The sequence below is a fragment of the Mustelus asterias genome, chromosome 2, assembly GCF_964213995.1.
Source record: "Mustelus asterias chromosome 2, sMusAst1.hap1.1, whole genome shotgun sequence".
NCBI lineage: Eukaryota > Metazoa > Chordata > Chondrichthyes > Carcharhiniformes > Triakidae > Mustelus > Mustelus asterias.
This window is the reverse complement of record NC_135802.1, coordinates 80,727,754-80,750,191: the sequence shown is the minus strand read 5'-3', so window position 1 is coordinate 80,750,191 and position 22,438 is coordinate 80,727,754. Positions and strand designations below refer to the sequence as shown.

Here is a 22,438-nt window from a genome sequence, read left to right as displayed (position 1 = left end):
TGATTTAGTGGTTTGGATCAGGAATTGGCTAGCTGTAAGAAAACAGGGGGTGGTGGTTGATGGGAAATATTCATCCTGGAGTTCAGTTACTAGTGGTGTACCGCAAAGATCTGTTTTGGGGCCACTGCTGTTTGTCATTTTTATTAATGACTTGGATGAGGGCGTGGGAGGATGGATTAGTAAATTTGCAGATGACACTAAAGTCGGTGGAGTTGTAGACAGTGCGGAGGGAAGTGGCAGGTTACAGAGGGACATAGATAAGCTGCAGAGCTGGGCTGAGAGGTGGCAAATGGAGTTTAGTGCGGAAAAGTGTGAGGTGATTCACTTTGGAAGGAGTAACAGGAATACAGAGTACTGGGCTAATGGTAAGATACTTGGTAGTGTGGATGAACAGAGGGATCTGGGTGTCCATGTGCATAGATCCCTGAAAGTTGGCACCCAGGTTGATGGGGTTGTTAAGAAGGCGTACGGTGTGTTAGCTTTTATTGGTAGAGGGATTGAGTTTCGGAGCCAGGAGGTCATGCTGCAACTGTACAAAACTCTGGTGCGGCCGCATTTGGAGTATTGCGTACAGTTCTGGTCGCCGTATTATAGGAAAGATGTGGAAGTGTTGGAAAGGGTGCAGAGGAGATTTACCAGGATGTTGCCTGGTATGGTGGGAAAATCGTAAGAGGAAAGGCTGAGGGGTTTGAGGTTGTTTCCGTTGGAGAGAAGAAGGTTAAGAGGTGACTTAATAGAGGCATACAAGATGATCAGAAGATTAGATAGGGTGGATAGTGAGAGCCTTTTTCCTCGGATGGTGTTGGCTAGCACGAGGGGACATAGCTTTAAATTGAGGGGTGAGGGATATAGGACAGATGTTAGAGGTAGGTTCTTTACTCCGAGAGTAGTAAGGGCATGGAATGCCCTGCCTGCAGCAGTGGTGGACTCGTCAACGTTGAGAGCGTTCAAGTGGTTATTGGATAAACATATGGATGATATTGGAATAGTGTAGATTAGAGGGGCTTTAGATTGGTACCACTGGTCGGCGCAACATCGAGGGCCGAAGGGCCTGTACTGCGCTGTAATGTTCTATGTTCTATGTTCTATAACCTGCTCACTGCTACTCAGATTGGGTTCCACCAGGGTCACTCAACTTCTGACCTAATTCAAGCCTTGGTTTAAACCTGGACAATAAAGCTGAATGCCAGAGTTGAGCGTGACTGCCCTTGACATCTAGGAGCCCTATCAAAAGTGGAATCAATGGGAATCAGGGGAAAACCCTCACTGGTTGCTGTCATACCTGGCACAAAGGAAGATGGTTGTGGTGATTGATGATCAATTATCTCAGTTCCAGGGCATCACTGCAAGAGTTCCTCAGGGTAGTGTCCTAGGCCCAACCATCATCAGTTGTTTCATCAATGACCTTCCTTCCATCATAAGCTCAAAAGTGGGGATGTCTGCTGATGACTGCACAATGTTCAGCATCATCCATGACTCTGCAGATACGGAAACAGTCCACGTCCAAATGCAATGAGAACGGCACGATTTCCAGACTTGGGTTGTAAGTGGAAATTAACATTTGCACCATGCAAGTGCCAGGCAATGACCATCTCAAACAAGAGAGAATTAACCATCACTCTTTGACATTCAATGACATTACCATCATTGAATCCCTCACTCGCAACATCCTGGGGTTATCATTGACCAAAACCTGAACTGGACTAGCCATATAAATACTGTGGCTACAAGAGCAGGTCCAAAGTTACGAATTTAGTGACGAGTAACTCACCTCCTGACTACCCAAAGCCTGACTGCCATCCAACCCGTAGTCTGCGATTTCTTTTGGACCAACTCTCAGCGTGCATCTCCTGGTATGCTCTGCCATGCGTGATCTCCAGCTGATGTTTCACAACTTCTGCATTTGATACACATCTATTGCTTTCTTTAGAATCAGTTCCTCATCTTTTTCGCTCTGAATTTTGGTTCATTTGCAACGTTCACTTAGGGTTCAACATGTGTGTTCAAGGTGGTCAAGATTTCTGCTGTTAGTTTTCTATGCTTATCAGTTAAATTTAGAGTGGCAAACACTTTGTAGCAATCCCTCCCCAGCACTGTTAGGAGGGTGGCTACTGTACTAAGTTCAGTCTTGTTAATTAAGTCTGCTGTATTCTCATTGTTTTTCCACTCACAATGGCAAAACAATCAGTTTTGTCAGATATCACTTTGCAATATCATTGGAGATGGGATGGGAAAATTCAATGCAGCCATTTTCACTCACTCAATATTTACTGGTATTTTATCCGTTTTCCTTTGACCCTTTCAGCAGCTTTTATTCTGTTGATTTGAATGTTTTTCTCAGTGCCTTCTCTGCCTAATTTCCTGGATTCAAAAATCAATTTTTTCTTCACTTCTGCATTATATATTTCATGCATATGGATTAGAGTCTTTTTCACTTACTATCTCTGTGAGGCTTTGTCGAATTGAATAGAAATGGCAGCCTATAATGCTTGCCTTATAGCAGAGCCACATGAATATGGCAAGCGAGGCAGTACACTTAGTAAGGCAGCATTTTCAAAACCCAACAGATTTGTGCCCAAAATGCAGGTGGCCAAGATTTGAAAATGGCCAGGGTTTAACCTTGGCTACTTCACTACTTCATGCTACTGAGCAGCTCCCTTCCCTTCAACACAAGGTTTATTCATTATGTAAATCGGGATCATGCCAGTTGTCCTTAAAGGTGCTCAAAAATGACAACACTATGTCAAAGTTATATTATTGTGCAGGAGTACTCTCCCTGGGCTCCACTATACTACGCCGAGCTGCTACAGGCTCATTGCCTTCAGCTTTCAAATTTCTAGATGTCCTGATCACCTGCCCTAGTCCCTCCACACTGGTGCTATAGTTAAGAAAGCCCACCAACGCCTCTACTTTCTCAGGAGGCTAAGGAAATTCAGCATGCCTGCTACGACTCTCACCAATTTTTACAGGTGTACCATAGAAAGCATCCTTTCCGAATGTACCATAGCTTGGTATGGCTTCTGCTCTGACCAAGATCGCAAGAAACTACAAAGGGTTCTAAAAGTAGCCTGGTCCATCATGCAAACCAGCCTCCCATTCATCGACTCCGTCTACACTTCCTGCTACCTTGGAAAAGCAGCCAGCACAAACAAGGACCCCACGCACCCTGACCATACTCTTCCATCTTTTTCCATCAGAAAAAAGATACAAAAGTTTGAGATCACTTACCACTGCCATCAGAATTTTGAATGGACCCATCATATATTAAACTAATCTTTCTCCATGCCCTATGACTGTAAAACTATATTCTGCACCTTCTCTTTTCCTTCTACCCTATGTACTTTATGTATGGTATGTATAGTGTGCAAGAAACAATACTTTTCACTGTATCCCAATACATGAGACAATAATAAATCAAATCAGTGTTGCCTCCTTCCCCAAGGTCCTCCTGTGGGCCAGCTCAGCATCAGAGGTGGCGAGAAGCCATTGGGTCTCAAGTGATGCACGGCATTGGAATGCCTATTTTGCTTCTGCAGCTCACTGCTTCCACTGAAATGAGGTCTAATGTTAACTTTACTGAAGGCCTCAGACTAACACACTGAACAGCTACCTCACCGACTAGCTGCCCATTGAGTGCAAAGCGAATTTTTCCTCCTTGATCTTGTGGGAGCACTTTATAGATGGAAATAATTTCATAGAATAATACTGCATTCTTTTAAAACATTAGGATCACATAATAAAGAATATCACTGTCGAAAATAAGATCATTTAGCAAAGTTTGATATGAATGCTGTTTTACACATTTATACCGATTTCAACATTCCACAAAACCTGTGTGTTCAACGTAATTATGCAACTTACTGCTACTAAGGATTGTTCCACAAATTGTGTTAGCATGTGTGGGCGAACAGTGACCATGATCTCCTTGAAATCCATGACAGAAATGCTGCCAGTCTTATCTTTATCTTTCTGCATAAAAGCCTGTCGTGCATGTTCCTGCTGTAACGCCTGCAAATTCAGAAAATAAATTTGAATCAAAATGTTTTAAAATTCTGACGCTTATTTCCATTTTCAAATGAGATAACAGGATGAAAGTAGAATCAACTGTAAAATAGAATCAACTGATTCAACAAAATTAGACCAAATTAGTAACATTTGACAAAATCATTCTACAGTATTGAGAGTCAATTTCCCTAAACTGTACACTTGACTATTAGCTTTATAGCCAACTTATACTTCTATATGTAGAGCACAGATAGAGTCAGAGTCATGGAGGTTTAAACATGGAAACAGGCCCTTCGGCCCAACCTGTCCATGCCACCCTTTTTTTTTTTTAAAAACCCCTAAGATAGTCCCAATTGCCCACATTTGGCCCAGAGCCCTCTATACTCATCTTACCCATGCAACCGTCCAAACGCTTTCTAAAAGACAAAATCGTGCCCGCCTCTACTACTACCTCTGGCAGCTTGTTCCAGACACTCACCACCCTGTGTGTGAAAAAATTGCCCCTCTGGACCCTTTTGTATCTCTCCCCTCTCATCTTAAACCTATGCCCTCTAGTTATAGACTCCCCTACCTTTGGGGAAAGATATTGACTAGCTGATCTATGCCCCTCATTATTTCATAGACCTCTATAAGATCGCCCCTCAGCCTCCTACGCTCCAGAGAAAAATGTCCCAGTCTATCCAGTCTCTCCTTATAACTCAAACCATCAAGTCCCGGTGGCATCCTACTAAATTTTTTCTGCACTCTTTCGAGTTTAATAATATCCTTTCTATAATAGGGTGACCAGAACTGTACACAGCATACCAAGTGTGGCCTTACAAATGTCTTGTACAACTTCAACAAGACGTCCCAACTCTTGATTTCAATGTTCTGACAAATGAAACCAAGCATGCTGAATGCCTTCTTCACCACTCTGTCCACCTGTGACTCCACTTTCAAGGAGCTATGAACCTGTACCCCTCGATCTTTTTCTGTAACTCTCCCCAACGCCCTACCATTAACTGATTAAGTCCTGCCCTGGTTCAATCTATCAAAATGCATCACCTTGCATTTATCTAAATTAAACTCCATCTGCCATTTGTCAGCGCACTGGCCCAATTGATCAAGATCCCGTTGCAATCTGAGATAACCTTCTTCACTGTCCACTATGCCACCAATCTTGGTGTCATCTGCAAACTTACTAACCATGCCTCCTATATTCTCATCCAAATCATTAATATAAATGACAAATAACAGTGGACCCAGCACCGAGCCCTGAGGCGCACCACTGGGCACAGGTCTCCAGTTTGAAAAACAACCCTCTACAACCACACTCTGGCTTCTGTCATCAAGCCAATTTTGTATCCATTTAGTTCCCTCACCCTGGATCCCGTGAGATTTAACCTTATGCAACAACCTACCATACGGTACCTTGTCAAAGGCCATGCTAAAGTCCATGTAGACAACATCAATTGCACTGCCCTCATCTACCTTCTTGGTTACCCCTTCAAAAAACTCAATCAAATTTGAGAGACATGATTTTCCACTCACAAAGCTATGCTGACTGTCTCTAATCAGTCCTTGCGTCTCTAAATGCCTGTAGATCCTGTCTCTCAAAATACCTTTCAACAATTTACCCACTACAGATGTGAGGCTCACCGGCCTGTAGTTCCCAGGCTTTTCCCTGCAGCCCTTTCTTTTTTTAAAAACTCTGATAGACCAATGTTTTAAAATTCATCACTCACATTCTGTACAAGTATTTTAGACAACGCTGTACAATAACTCAATGTGTGTGGCTTAAGGAATTCCAATTTCTCTGGTGCAGGTCCAGACATAACCTTAGTGAGTTGACTGACAATTTCTTCATTGGTTCAAACTGCAAAATCACACATTTTGCTGATTGCGCTCATCAGATGTTCTAGTCTGCTTGGCTTTGGACTATACTATATAGTGTATACCAATCAGATGTTCTGGTCTGCGTGGCTTTGGACTATACTATATAGTGTATACCAATCAGATGTTCTGGTCTGCGTGGCTTTGGACTATACTATATAGTGTATACCAATCAGATGTTCTGGTCTGCGTGGCTTTGGGCTATACTGTATAGTGTACATCAAAAAGTTTCTCCATGTTATAACAATAAGACAGCAGTCAAAGAAGAGGCACAAGGTGCTAATATAAGCAACATACTCTCCATAATTTAGTAATCATTGGAGTACTGTGAGCAGATCTGGGCACCACACTTTAGGAGGGATATATTGTCCTTGGAGGATATGTCAGCCTTCCAGAAATGAACATCAAGAGCGAGTTCAAATCCCCAGCTTCCAGAATCCAAGAAAGAAAATATTTTTAGAAATGTGATTCAGAAAAAGATAGGGAAAGTACTTTACATTGTTATTCTATTAATGAAGAAACTATAAAACATTCATGTTATATCAAAGTATGTTATAACAATAGTCCATGAAGTGAAGATTAGGTTTTTTGGTCAGAGTGCAGAAAGCTGACTGATGGTGTATATGCCGCCAACTCCCGTCCCTGCCCTTTACACATGGCAGCCAATTAGCAGCCAGATGATGGAAGAGTTAGAAGTGAGCATATTCAGGCCTTTGAGCCTGCTCCACCATTCATGATGATGATGGCTGATTATCCAACTCAACACCCACTCTCCCCCCCTCACCCCCAGCCCATTGCTGGGCAATATGTCAGAATCATGACTCAGTGACTCAGAAGAAAAAAGATGAGGAGAAATTGGATGCGGAAAGAAAGGATGACTGAGCGCCTTGGCTAAAAACTTAAATCCCTTCCCTGATCACCACCTTAGCATTTTAAGCCATTATTGCAAATTCAATATGGGAGTGGAGTTTAACAAAATCATGCAGTAAATAATTAAAAAAATTACAAGATATTTGGTAAATAGAATAAACACTTTTATATCAGTATAGTAATTCAGCCAAACCCCAGTTTCCCATCACCAACACCTTTATTTGTGTACCAAAGGAAAGGGCTGTGCCTGTGGCTTGCAGTCAGGTAGTCTTCACCTCAGGACCTACAACAACAGTCTGGGTAAAGTAACAGGTTTAAAAACCTCTGCTGACCGCTTCCCATTGGGCGAGCCTCCATTCACTCAATAATGCAAGCTCATACTCCACAAAGCCCACAGGGAGATCTATCAACAATCCCCCAACAGCCTTCATGGCTACCACAACATCCCTCCCCACTTAGGTCTGTATCACTCCCTACATCCCAATTGCAAGGAGGCCCTTTCCATCGCCTGATGCTCATTCAGAAGTCCGAAGGCATGGCTGGGTCAAGCAGTGTAAACTGAACATGGGACCTTCTTTTCTGGAGGGAGCATTGCAGGGTTACCGATGCAGGCTCCTCCTCAGATTTTGTTTTAGCCAAGAGACCCGCTTCTTCAGCCTCCATCACTGAGTCCATACCTTCACTATCTGGATGGGCTAACGCGGAGTCAGCTGAGGGCAAGTACATCTCCATGGCCGGTGGTGGGACCTGCTCAAGCAGGGACCTGCTCAAGCAGGGACTCCCTGGTTCGGAGATGGTCCAAGTGCTTCTTTAGGGTTTTACCCTGAACTTTGACCTCATAAGATACTGGTCCCATTTTCTCCATAACAATCCCAGGGGTCCAGCAGGGACCAACCCCCAATTTGCACACATGAACTCAATCACCCTTGGCAAAAGTTATTTCTGTCCTTGCAGCGCCAATTTCTTCTTTTGGTTTTTCTGTTGGGACTCCATTTTCTCTGCCATGTTCTGGAATAGCAGGCTCAATCTGATATGAAGGCATTGTTCAATTAACAGCTGCAGTGGCGCAACATTTGCTGCCGTGTGCCATATGGTCCTGCAATCGCACAAAAATCGTGCCAGTTTAGTCTCCATGGATGCCGCCAGTTGTTTCTTCATGCAATTTTTGAAGGTCCAAGCCACCCATTGTGCTAGTCCATTTGATGATGAGTGATAAGGTGCTGTTTGGACATGCCGATACCATTGGAGAGCACAAAGTTCTGTAAGTCACTGCGAGAAACATCCGTGCCTTTATCGGAAACCAGGACATCCAGTATTCCATGTATGCTGAAGCTTTGTTGTAATTTCTCAATCGTAGCCCGAGAAGTCATGTAGCCCATGCGACCCACCTCCAAGCACTTGGGAGTGTGCGGCCACCATGATTAAAAACATAAAACCCATAAAGGGGCGCACAAAGTCTACATGCACACGCACCCATGGCCTGTCAGACTACTCATGGGTGCAGCAAGGCTGAGGATGAGAGCTTTTGATTTTCCTGGCAGAGATAATATCGCTTCACCAAGTCTGTGATGTCAGAAATCAGATTGGGCCACCAGAAATAACTCGCACCAGCAAGATGGCCATTATGTCGTTCTGTTAATATTGGATGTCGTCCTGGGGCCAAACAATTACTCGGAATACCCAAAGTATGATCCCGTCTTCAACACTAAATTCAGCTTTCTTAATGAGGTAGAGCTTCATTTCTTCAGAGGGACGTCCTTGGAATCCACCATCTAGGATCACATGCTTAATTTTGGATAAGGTTGGATCTTTTTGGGGTCCAGATTTTAACCTTTCTTGCTGACACTGGAAAGGTTTCCAATACATTCAGAGTCATCACAATCTCTTCCAATGCTGGTAAAGGAGCCAGGCTTGTGGGCAACAGGAGGCAACTTAGTGCGTCAACATTAACTACCCAGATTCCAGGGCAGTGTTCCAGAAGATATTTGTAGGCCACCAATAACAAGACTAGCATTGTATCCAAGCAGAGACGATAGGGGAAATTGCCTTGTCCTCTTTCAAGAGGCCCAATAAGGATTTATGGTCTGTAACAATAAAAAACCGTCGACTGCAGATGTATTGATGGAACTACTCCACACCAAATACAAATGCCAACAATTCCTAGTCAATTTGAGAATACCTTCACTCAAAAAAGCCTGACTGCAGAGCTTCCCAGCACCATCTCTGGTATTTTCATAGTCAGGCATGCAAGGAGGCCACAGCATGGAAATCAAATTCAGGATAAATTTTCCATAATTGACCAACCCCAGGAAGGATTTTAACTCCGTGGTGTTCCCTGGAGTTGGTGCTTCCTCAGACCAGAAGACATAGCAGCAGAATTAGACCATTCGGCCAATCAAGTTTGCTCCACCATTTAATCATGGCTGATATGTTTCTAACCCCATTCTACTGCCTTTTCACCATAACCTTTAATCCCCGTAACAATCAAGAACCAATCTCTGTCTTAAATACACTCAATGACTTGGCCTCCACAGCATTCTGTGACAATGAATTCCATAAATTCATCTCACACTTGTGGAAATTCCTCCTCACAGTGATGGCATTGATGGCCTTTACCTTATCCTCTACTGGATGTAACCCCTTGTCGTCTACTCGACAGCCTAAGGCCACTTCGAACTCAGTCTCTGGAAAATTTCTGCAATACTTCTAGGTTGACCAGGTGTTCCTGTTCTGAAGCCCTGCGACCAGGATGTCATCCAAGTCTACTGCTACCTTGGATAGCCCTTGAAGGACATTCTCCACAACTCTTTGGAAGGTGGCAAACCTTGACGAGACTCCAAAGGGTGAACAGATATACTCGTAGAGTCCCCTATGGAGGTTGATCACATATTTCTGGGAGGACTCATCCAATTCAAGCTGAAGAAAAGCATGGCTCATGTCCAACTTGAAGAACATCTTGCTGCCTGTTAATGAACAAATCTTCGATTCGGGGAATGGGAGACCTATCAAGTTTGGAGACCCGAATGGCGGCACAGTGGCAAGCACTGCTGCCTCATAGCATCAGGGACTGGGGTTCAATTGTGGCCTTGGGTGATTGTGTAGAGTTTGCACATTCTGCCAGTATCTGTGTGGGTTTTCTCCAGGTGCTCCGGTTTCTCCTCGCAGTCCAAAGATGTACAGGTTCAGTGAACTAACCATAGTAAATTGCCCAAGACATGTAGATTAGATGGATTAGCCATGGGAAATGTGTGGGGTGATGGGAATGGAGGTCTGGATAAAATGCTCTGTAGACAGTTGGTGCTGATGTGACAAGATGAATGACCTCATTCTGCACTATAGGGATTCAATGATTCTATGACTGTTACTTCATTGTCCCCACAAAGACCAACTGATTTGTTGTGCTTCAGAACAGGGACTACAGGCAGGGGCCATTCTGAAAATTGCACAGACGTTATTATATCAAAGTTTTCAAGGTGCCGTAGTTCAGTTTCCACCTTCTCCAGCAGGTCTTGCTCCAAAATAGCTAGGTATAGTGTCACAGTCAACATAGATCTTGGCCCCTTTTATTTATCCCCGGCGCTCTTAGCAAACTCCAGGCTTTCGACTAATAACTTCATACAGTCCCCCCATGCCTAAGCGGAAGATCTCTAACCAGATATGCTGGAGCCAATTTCTCCCCATTGGGTTATTTGGTCTTTGCCCCCATAAGAGTGGGAGACAAGCTGATTGCAGCCTCTAAGTTACTGGGACCATTATGACCTTTTATTTGAAAAGGTTCTCTGCGTAGGTGGCTAGTCTGACCTTCGTATCTTCCAACCTCAGGAGTTGGATGCCCAATTAGGGGTGTTTAAGTTTATTTATTAGTGTCACAAGTAGGCTTACACTAACACTGCAATGAAGTTCCTGTGAAAATCCCCTAGTTGCCATACTCCGGTGCCTGTTCGGGTACACTGAGGGAGAATTTAGCATGGCCAATGCAGCTAACCAGCATGTCTTCTATTTTCTGATGACAAACACTGCAGCTCCATGTCCACCTCCATCTTCAAGGAATGGCCATTCACTAGTAATTCTAGCACTACTGGGGCAACTTTCATTGTCATACTACGATTCAGTTGTAGTGTCCCTGTCTCTGGAAGAGGGGATGCCTCTATGGTACACGCAGGTAACGGCCTCAGCTTCCTTCCCAAGCAGCATGCGTTTTACCTGTTCCTGAAATTTCACCATGGCTGTCTCCTTTGACAGTGCTTGCAATGATGTCATCTGGCAACTGCACCTATCTGGAGTATGCTCTCTCTTGGGGTCACACTGCCTTTCCTTGACTGTCTGATGACAACATTAGAGTTCCTATATCGCAAGGGGCCCTCTCATCTGATTTACACAAGCACTCTCCATTGAGAACTGATTACATAAGGTTCCCCCCCCTCCTCCTCTCTGCCACGCAATAGTTCATTAAGAAGTGGTCCAAAGTTACAATATTTGGCAAATTTCCGCAACCTAGCCAAGAACTCAGTGACAAATTCCACAGGAGTTCTCCCAGCCACGTTGAAACAATATCTCTGGAGTGTTATGGGGGCTTTCGGGTCGTAGTGTTTTTTAACCGGGTTTATTAGCTCATTAAAAGTTTGAGACTTCTGATCACACTAAAAGTCGGGGTCCAACATGCTGTCAATTTCACTCTTCCTTTTTCATCTCCTTCAATGTTGTTAGCGGCAGCGCACGCGCCCTGCATATTGAGCCCAGTCTTTACCACTGGTGTCATAGGGCTCAGGTTTCCCAAAAAGAGGCATAATGGTTTTTTCTTACCGTAAAAGATTCTTGACTTCACCAACACCCTTTATTGTGCACCAAAGGAAAGGGCCGTGCCAGCAGTTTCCAGTCAGGTAATCTTCACCTTGAGACCAATAACAGTCCAGGTAGAGTAACAGCCTCCACTCGCTCAATAAAGCAGCTCATACTCCACGAAGCCCACGGGAATATCTATTGATGATCCCCATGGCCAACATAACAATCAGCATGACCTATACCCCTCAATATAGCAACAAGAGTGATACTTTTATACATCATCTCTTCAGAAAATGGATGTTAGTGAAGTGCCTTTGCTTCCTGGACAGATTAATGCAGTGTTCAGGGTCACAGGCTAACCACGGGAGATCTAATAGTAACGAAGGAATAACATTACAAAGGAAGATATCTATCTTGGTAATCACAGTGCTCCATAATAAAAATATATTTATTAAAAAAAACAAGTGCTTATAGAATACAACGTACATGGTCTATAATCAAAAGATTTATCAGCCAGGGTATTCGGTTCTGCACAAGTTCTCATTTAACAGACCAGGTGAATTTCTGACAGTTCTTAATTATGTCCAGTCATTCATACAAAAATATATTAGAGGCAAGTCACTTTAGAACAGGCTACAATAAAAGTAACATGGCACCTTGTTTATTTAAACACTGGTTGACTGCTCATTATTGATACAAACAGTGATACTGATTTATGGTGCAGAATATTTTATAAATATTAGCTAGGAGCCTCTTTGAGAAGGAATTAAAAACACAACTTTCATGAGTTTAATTGGTGGCTTTAGAATAATGATGTGGTAAGATGCTCAGAATGAGAATGAAAATATCTTGTTCGATGTTTTCTGTTTTGTGGCTTTAGATACCACAGGGTTTGTAGACCAGTTGTGAATCATTTTGCAACCGTGACAGAACAAAAAATCTAAAGAACAAAATGTTGGGTGTTAAAAAAACAGTACATGAAAAGCATTAAAACAAACCATCTGGTCCAGGTTAACTATAATATAAAGACTATTCACATTTCTTGAATACGAGGAAAAAAATTGGCATCCACAGGGGTCTCCTGCTGCCTTAGGTCTCAGGTCTAGACATCATATTAACAAGATGACTCAAGTAAAAGGATTGAAAGCCAATGACCACATACCGCAGATAAAAATAATTTAAATTGTCAATTGAAAATTTAGGAATAAATGTTAAAAAGTACTTTCGAAACAGTGGCCCATAACTTCTGGGTTCCCCAGCGTTGCATTTGGCGGGTGCCCTACTGATGTGCTGCGGAATCTCTCCAGGAAGTTCCCAGGTAAGGGGTTACCGAGCTGTTATCCAGAAATGCTAACTTCCTTTGGACTATAACAGTTAGAAGGAAAACAAAAATCTCTAACACCAGAGCAACCATCTAAACACCAGGACTCCCACCTCGCAAGGGACAATACCCCCCCACCCCAGTCTAGTCCAAACCCACCTCCCAGTCAGACTCCCCTTCCGGATCTGGCTCTGACCTCCCCTCCAGGTCTGGCACCAACCAAGGTCCTGGCCTGATCCACTCACCCACCCCTCCCCATATCCATATCCAGCTCCAATCCCCTTTCCAGGTTTGGCTCCCCTCACTCCTCTCTGGCTTGGTGCAACGCCCCCATCCCTCCTCTCCAGATCTAGTCTGACCACACAACCCCTTCTCTCCCCACCTCACTAACCCCGGACCACCTAACCCTCCGGGATCCCCACACTCCACTCCAGGATGCACCCACCCGCTCACCCTCTCCCATCTTAGCTGCTCCTTTGTCCCTTTCGAACATCCCCTTTACCACAGCCACTGCTGTAAAAAGGGGGGAGTGGCCGACCTCTCTGCATCCCACTTACTCTGCACTGATGTTGCCGGGGGCACACTGCACAGCTGCTGTCTCACCCAGCCTGTATGTGGAAGATTAGCCAAGACACAAGCTGGGCAATTACAGCCAGGGTAGTTTTGTCGAGAGTGGCAATCCGACAGAGATAGCCACTCTACAGCAGTTCTAGTCCAGTATGCTTAAATATTTGCGAGTTCTAAAGACTGTTTACTGGGTTCATTTTAGGAAGCACTAATTATACCTGCTAAACAAAATACAAGGAATGAGCTGAAAAAGGGGCTTAGGAGAGCTAGGAGGGGCATGAGAAGTCCTTGGCGGGTCGGATCAAGGAAAACCCCAAGGCTTTTTACTCTTGTGAGGAATAAAAGAATGACCAGGGTGAGTTAGGGCCGGTCAAGGACGGTAGTGGGAACTTGTGTATGGAGTCAGTAGAGATAGGCGAGGTGATGAATGAATACTTTTCTTCAGTGTTCACCAAGGAGAGGGGCCATAGAAACATAGAAAACAAAGAAACCCTACAGTGCAGAAGGAGGCCATTCAGCCCATCGAGTCTGCACCGACCACAATCCCACCCAGGCCCTACCCCCACATATTTTACCTGCTAATCCCTCTAACCTACGCATCTCAGGATTCTAAGGGGCAATTTTTAACCTAGCCAATCAACCTAACCTGCACATCTTTGGACTGTTTTTGAGGAAGAGGTGGTGTTACAGGCTAATAGGCTGGAGGAAGTAGATGTTCGGAGGGAGGATGTACTAGCAGTTTTGAATAAACTGAAGGTCGATAAGTCCCCTGGGCCTGATGAAATATATCCTAGGATTCTTTGGGAGGCAAGGGATGAGATTGCAGAGCCTTTGGCTTTGATCTTTGGGTCCTCACTGACCACGGGGATGGTGCCAGAGGACTGGAGAGTGGAGAATGTTGTTCCTCTGTTTAAGAAAGGGAATAGAAATGACCCTGGTAATTATAGACCAGTTAGTCTTACTTCGGTGGTTGGTAAGTTGATGGAAAAGGTCCTCAGGGATGGGATTTACAACCATTTAGAAAGATGTGGATTAATCCAGGATAGTCAGCACGGATTCGTGAAGGGCAAGTCGTGCCTCACAAATTTGATAGAATTTTTTGAGGAAGTAACTAAGTGTGTTGATGAAGGTAGGGCAGTTGATGTCATATACATGGATTTTAGTAAGGCGTTTGATAAGGTCCCCCATGGTCGGCTTATGATGAAAGTAAGGAGGTGTGGGATAGGGGAAAGTTGGCCGATTGGATAGGTAACTGGCTATCTGATCGAAGACAGAGGGTGGTGGTGGATGGAAAATTTTCAGACTGGAGGCAGGTTGCTAGCGGAGTGCCACAGGGATCAGTGTTTGGTCCTCTGCTCTTTGTGATTTTTATTAATGACTTAGAGGAGGGGGCTGAAGGGTGGATCAGTAAATTTGCTGATGACACCAAGATTGGTGGAGTAGTGGATGAGGTGGAGGGCTGTTGTCGACTGCAAAGAGACATAGATAGGATGCAAAGCTGGGCTGAAAAATGGCAAATGGAGTTTAACCCTGAAAAATGTGAGGTGATTCATTTTGGTAGGACTAATTTAAATGTGGATTACAGGGTCAAAGGTAGGGTTCTGAAGACTGTGGAGGAACGGGGAGATCTTGGGGTCCATATCCACAGATCTCTGAAGGTTGCCACTCAAGTGGATAGAGCTGTGAAGAAGGCCTATAGTGTGTTAGCTTTTATTAACAGGGGGTTGGAGTTTAAGAGCCGTGGGGTTATGCTACAACTGTATAGGACCTTGGTGAGACCACATTTGGAATATTGTGTGCAGTTCTGGTCACCTCACTATAAGAAGGATGTGGAAGCGCTGGAAAGAGTGCAGAGGAGATTTACCAGGATGCTGCTTGGTTTGGAGGGTAGGTCTTACGAGGAAAGGTTGAAGGAGCTAGGGCTGTTCTCTCTGGAGCGGAGGAGGCTGAGGGGAGACTTAATAGAGGTTTATAAAATGATGAAGGGGATAGATAGAGTGAACGTTCAAAGACTATTTCCTCGGGTGGATGGAGCTATTACAAGGGGGCATAACTATAGGGTTCATGGTGGGAGATATAGGAAGGATGTCAGAGGTAGGTTCTTTACGCAGAGAGTGGTTGGGGTGTGGAATGGACTGCCTGCAGTGATAGTGGAGTCCAACACTTTAGGAACATTTAAGCGGTTATTGGATAGGCACACGGAGCACACCAGGATGATAGGGAGTGGGATAGCTTGATCTTGGTTTCAGATAAAGTTCGGCACAACATGGTGGGCCAAAGGGCCTGTTCTGTGCTGTACTGTTCTATGTTCCTCTGAAGGTAACAGTTAAGTATTTTTCCCAACTAGCCCCAGTAATTTTAATTAAAGTCAACACAAGAAAGGCAGCAAAAGTTGCATTAAAACTGACTACAAATGCCACCATCCTATTTAATCTCAGTTCCATCTGGAAAATACATGCAGGTTATGGTTAACAAGCCTATTCCGTACAAAGTAAAAAAGTGTCCACCTGTGCAACTTCACTTCTGTGGCCCTGTTATTTATGTGCTGTTGTGGGACAATATTATCTGCATATTTAGAGTGAAGTGTGACCCAAGAGAGCATTGTCAAATTCAAAATTTCAGGGTTTGTAAACCATTGCAGATACACAAGAGTACATGGGTTTTTTTTGCAGTAGCACTGATTGTTAGTGATATTTTAGCTGGAAGACAGGCAACTATAAAGTCACATTTTATATTCCACCCAGACTTGGAAATACAAAATTGTCTTAGGACAGGTAAGAACACAGTGATTATTTACAGTGCACTGCTGACGATTTTTTTTAAAAATCATTCATGGGATAAAGGCATTGCTGTCAAAGTCAAAATTTGTTCTACATCCCTGCTGCTTTTGAGAAGGCGTAGGTGTATCTATAGTGCTGTTAGGGAGGACATTCAGGATTTGACCTGCAACAAACAAGAAATAGCAATATAATTTCCAACTCAACGTGATGTGTGATTTGGAGGGGAACTTGCAAATGATGGTGTTCCCAAACACCTGCTGCCCTTTTCTTCTAGGGGGATTAGTAAAGTGTTGTTAAAGCCTTGGCAATTTGATGCAGAACATCTTGTCGATAATACACTTGTTACTGTGCTTAGTTCTTGCTGCAGATGGACAAGGACTGTTCCTGTATCTGAGGAGTTACGAATGGTACTGAATGCTCTACTAAATATCTACATTTCTGACCTTGTGATGGAAGCTCATTCTGGTAGATCCTTCAAGATTGACAGCTTGATAATTACTGCTGCCAACGAGACACTCTTGGTGATGGACAATGAAGTCCCCAACCATAGCACATTTTTGGTCTCGCTACCCTCAGCATATCTTCCAAGTGGTGTTCAACATGGAGGAGCACTAGTTATCAGCTGAGGGAGGTTATCAGTGGCGATTTATTTGCCTATGTTTGACCTGATGCCAGGATATTTCATGGCACAAATTCAATTTTGCATATTAAGACCACACCCTCCTGACTATATAGAACTACGCCGGTAGGACAGGAAAACCCAGGAATGGCGGTGGAGGAATCTGAAGCATTGGCTACAAGGTCCGATTTGGTGCTTATGACTAGTAAGAAGTCCAACAGGTTTATTTGGTAGCACAAGAATTCGGAGTGTCGCTCCTTCAAGTGAGTGAGGAGTTGTGTTCAAAAACAGGGCATATATAGACACAAATTCAATTTACAAAATAATGGTTGGAATGCGAGTCTTTACAGGTAATCAAGTCTTAAAGGTACAGACAATGTGAGTGGAGAGAGGGTTAAGCACAGGTTAAAGAGGTGTGTATTGTCTCCAGACAGGACAGTTAGTGAGATTTTGCAAGCCCAGGCAAGTCGTGGGGGTTACAGACAGTGTGACATGAACCCAAGATCCCGGTTGAGGCCGTCCTCATGTGTGCGGAACTTGATTATCAGTTTCTGCTCAGCGATTCTGCGTTGTCGTGTATCTTGAAGGCCGCCTTGGAGAATGCTTACCCGAAGATCAGAGGCTAAATGCCCGTGACTGATGAAGTATTCCCCAACAGGAAGAGAACACTCCTGTCTGGTGATTGTCGAGCGGTGTTCATTCATCCGTTGTCGTAGCGCCTGCATGGTCTTGCCAATGTACCATGCCTCGGGATATCCTTTCCTGCAGCGTATCAGGTAGACAATGTTGGCCGAGTCACAAGAGTATGTACCTTGTACCTGGTGGATGGTGTTCTCACGTGAGATGATGGCATCTGCGCGATGATCTGGCACGTCTTGCAGAGGTTGCTGTGGCAGGGTTGTGTGGTGTTGTGGTCACTGTTCCCCTGAAGGCTGCGTAGTTTGTTGCGGACAACAGTCTGTTTGAGGTTGTGCAGTTGTTTGAAGGCAAAAAGTGGAGGTGTGGGGATGGCCTTGGCGAAATGCTAGTCTTCATCGATGACATGTTGAAAGCTCCGGAGAAGATGTCGTAGCTTCTCCACTCCGGGAGACTCTATCCGCCATGTCTAGTGTTTGTCTTCTGAGGAGGTCGGTGCGGTTTTTTGCTGTGGCGCGTCGGAACTGCCGATCGATGATTCGAGCGCCATATCCTGTTAAGAGGAATTCTTCCAGCGTCTGTTGCGATCCTCCTCAACTGAGCAGATCCTGTGTATACGGAGGGCTTGTCAATAGGGGATAGCTTCTTTAACGTGTTTAGGCTGGAAGCTGGAGAAGTGGAGCATCGTGAGGTTAACCATGGGCTGGCAGTACAGTGAAGTGCTGAGGTGACTGTCCTTGATGAAGATGCGGGTGTCCAAGAATGCAACCGATTCCGGAGAGGAGTCCATGATGAGATGGAACTTGCTGTCATCATATAGTTGTTTCACTGATTGTTCGCCATGAGTCCAAAGGAAGAAAATGTCATCGATGTACCTAGTGTATAGCATCGGTTGAAGGTCCTGTGCGGTGAAAAGGTCTTACTCGAACTTGTGCATAAAGATGTTGGCATATTGAGGTGCGAATTTCGTCCCCATGGCTGTTCTTCTGGAAGAAGAACTGGTTATTGAAGGTGAAGATGTTGTGGTCCAGGATGAAGCGGATGAGTTGTAGAATTGCATCTGGAGATTGGCAGTTGTCAGCGTTGCGTACTGAAGTAGTTGCAGCAATGCCGTCGTCGTGGGGGATGCTGGTGTAGAGTGCCGAGACATCCATTGTGACAAGAAGTGCTCCTGGTTCAACTGCTCCATGTGTGCTGAGTTTCTGTAGGAGGTCCGTAGTATCGCGACAGAAGCTGGGGGTCCTTTGTATAATGGGTTTCAGGATGCCCTCAATGTAGCTGGAGAGGTTCTCACACAGGGTCCCATTGCCTGATACGATGGGACAGCCGGGTGTGTTGGCCTCGTGCATCTTCGGGAGGCAGTACAGATCTCCAACGCGGGGAATACGTGGGATGAGAGTACGGAGGGTGCTCTGAAGATCCAGATCAAAGGTCTTGATCAGTGTGCTGAGTTGATGGGTGTGTTCTTTGGTCGGATCTGCGGGTAACTGTCTATAGTGTTCCTCGTTGTTCAGTTGTCGATACACTTCTTTGCAGTAATCCATTCTGTTCAGTATGACGGTGGCCCCTCCTTTGCTGGTTTGATGACAATGTTGCGGTTGGTCTTGAGAGCACGGGTGACGTCGCGTTGTGCTTGGGTGACGTTCAGGGCTGTCTTATGAGTGCGGCTGATGAATCTGGCATTGAAACACCTTCTGACAGCTTGGGCACACATGTAGAGTCGAGGGCAGCGGCCTTCTGGAGGAGTCCAATTCAACTCTTTTCTCTTCGGTTGCTGCACCGCAGATCTGTCGGCTGTTCCGGTTCATTGGCAGTCTCATTGTGTTCGCTATTGGCCTCTTGGGGTTTGTGGAAGAACTCCCGCAGCCTCATTCGCCTGATGAATTCCTCTGTCTGCTGCGAGACAAATGGGGTCTATTTTGGTGGTCCACATCATGGCTTATGACTATGTCAGATTGTTGCTTGACTAATCAGTGGGAAAGCTCCAATTTTAACACATCCCCACAAGTTGGTGAGGAGGACTTTGCAAGGTCCTCTGGGCAGTGTATGCCATTGCCGCTTTCAGTGCTTCGGTCAATGCTGGATGGTTTGCCCAATTTTCTTATTCTTCATACAGCTGAGTGGCTTGCTAGACCATTTCCGAGTCACCCACATTGCTATGTGCCTGAAGTCACATGTAGGACAGACTGTGTAAAAATGGCACATCGCCTTCCCTGAAAGATGCTATTGAACCACATGGGGTTTTGTGACAATCTGGCAGTTATCATAATTACTGGTCATTATTATTGAGACTAGTTTTTTTATTTCAAAATAATTAATTCAGTTTAAATACTCAACTACTATGGTGGTATTTGAATGCGTGGACTGAATTTTGTGGTCCACTGGTATGGTATTGCCACTTAGGGACCTCCTCCATTGTTGGGATTTTACACGTGCTGAGGGGAAGCCAGTTCCCAGGTCATCAGCTGAAACGTGACAACATTACAACCGGGCGGGAGGAGTACATTCTGGTAGGCACCCTATGTCCATCTGAGCACCTAACAAAACTCCCACACTGTTTCCCCTCCCCGCTCTGCTCTGCATTCCTGGTCCTCTCCCAGTCCCCTGCTGGCCCTGGCAAGGCTCCAGACTTACCTAAAAGTCAGGGATCCATCAGGGTCTCTTCCACAAACATTTATAAAAACACAAGGAGAAGGAGCAGGAAGTAGTAGGCCAATTGACCCCTCAAACTTGCACCATCATTCAATATGATGGCTTGATGTGCCTCAACTCCATTTTCCTGTCCATCTCTCATAAAACTCAACTTCCTTTTTGATCAAAAATCTAACTCAGCCTTGAACATAATGAATGACTCAGTCTCCACTGCTCTCTGGGAAAGAGAATTCCACAGACTAACAACCCTCAAAAAAAATTCCATCTTAAATGGAACAACCCCTAATTTTCAAACATGTGGCCCCAGTTCTAGACTCCCATACAAGGGGGAACATCCTTTCGGCATCCACTATGTGAACTCCATTAGGATCCTCTATGTTTCAATAAAATCACCTGATTCTTCAATGGGTACAGACCCAACCCACTCAATCTTTCCTCATTAGATAACTCCTTCATTCCAGCAATCAAGTGAACCTTCCCTAAACTGATTAAAATGCAATTTTATCCTTTCTTAAGGACACTAAAAATATACACAGTACTCCAAGATGTCTAACCAAGGCCCCTGCACAGCTGCAGAAACACTTCCCTATTTCAATATTCAATTTCCCCTGCAATAAACATCAATATTTCACTTGCTATTGTAACCATTTACTGCACTTCATGCCAAATTTGAGAGATTCATGTAACAGGAAACATCAATACTCTCTGTACCGTAGAGGTCTACAATTTTCCTGTATTCAAATGATATTGTTTTTCTATTCTTCCTGCCAAAGTGCAGAAGTTTACATTTTCCCACATTATACTCCATATGTTTTACTTTTGCCCATCCATTTAACCAGCCTAAGTTCCTCTGTAGGCTCTTTATGTCCTCTTGACAACTTGCTTTCCTAGCTACCCTTGTGTCATCAACTAATTAGTCCCAGCCCATGGTGGCACTGCTGGCACAAGTGTGCTGCCGGCTATTTGATTGACAGGTGTCAAAGGTAGGACTTCCTCACAAATGGGGCCCTGAGGCCTGCCTCAAGCCAACTATCAGTTAGATATCTCCAAAATGACTGCAGGGTGTACTGCCCAAGCACAGTGAACTCCCCAATTAACCACCACCATCCCCCCTCCCCCTGCTTTTACACCACAAGCCAAAGAGTTAACTCTCTCTTCCCACACTGTATTAGTCGAAGTCTATGGATTACTGCCAGGTAGTCAAATAATATCACCATGCTGCCATTCCACAGCAGCATAAAGGGCTTGTACATTTCCTTCTCAAACTGAGTTGGAATCTATCCAGTCTGATGGGCCGAGATTCTCTCGTCCTAGCTATATGCATTCACCTTAAAAGACAAAAGCAAATTACTGCAGATGCTGGAATCTGAAACAAAAACAGAAAATGCTGGAAAATCTCAGCAGGTCCGACAATGTGTGGAGAGAGAATAGAGCTAACATTGAGTCTGGATGACTGCATCAGAGCTGAAGTCAACTGGAAATAGGACAAGATTCATACTGTTGGGGAGGTGGTTTGGGGGACGTAGGGGCTGGATGGAGGGCCAGCGATAGGTGGAGGCAAGGAAGAGATTCACTAACATGTCATGGACAAAAGGACAAAGGGAAAGTAAATGGTGACCATGGATAAGTATGCTGATAGTGGCACATTAAGCAATCAGAATGTGCCTCCTGCCACAAAAGAAAAATATTGCAAGAGACTAAGTTCACTGCCAAATGGTGGACAATTATGTTTTCACCGAAAGAAGCATTGGAAAGGGTGCAGAGGAGATTTACCAGGATGTTGCCTGGTATGGTGGGAAGGTCTTATGAGGAAAGGCTGAGGGACTTGAGGCTGTTTTCGTTAGAGAGAAGAAAAACAAAGTGCTGGAAAATCTCAGCAGATCTGGCAGCATCTGTGGAGAGACAGTTTCAAATTCAATGTGATTCTTCTTCAGAACCCGACCCATCAGAACAATACTGGGAGGTGTGTTTTTCTGCCTAATAACACTGCAGTGAATTTGAAAAGAAATCACATGTTCAAAAGCAGATATGGAACATTGCTTATTAGGTACCCAACTAAGTAATCATGATCTTTAAAAGATACTTAACCAAGACTAGCTCCTTTGAATTGAAATACAAGGTGCAGTAGAGAAGGGTACCAAATTTGTTCTAATTTTTAAACATGTGCTTTGTTACCAGTGTTAAATCATCAGTTCTAAATGGTTGGACACCTAGCATAACATGCATTTGGTGACCCCATATTGCAAGGGCAGTATAAAAGGAGCATTAAACAAGGACATTACAAATCTTATATTAAAAAAAGTAAAAGTCGTCATAGCCCCAGATGACCAGAGG

At 44.4% G+C, this 22,438-nt stretch overlaps 1 protein-coding gene across 1 annotated transcript in view; it reads right to left on the bottom strand.

Moving 5' to 3' along the window:
• slc25a13 (solute carrier family 25 member 13) overlaps positions 1–22,438 on the bottom strand; it is a 237,838-nt gene that overhangs the window by 99,697 nt on the left and 115,703 nt on the right. The window contains exon 6 of the mRNA XM_078229409.1: positions 3,862–4,008. Coding sequence (XP_078085535.1) covers positions 3,862–4,008 — 147 coding nt within the window. The remainder of the gene's footprint in view (positions 1–3,861; positions 4,009–22,438) is intronic.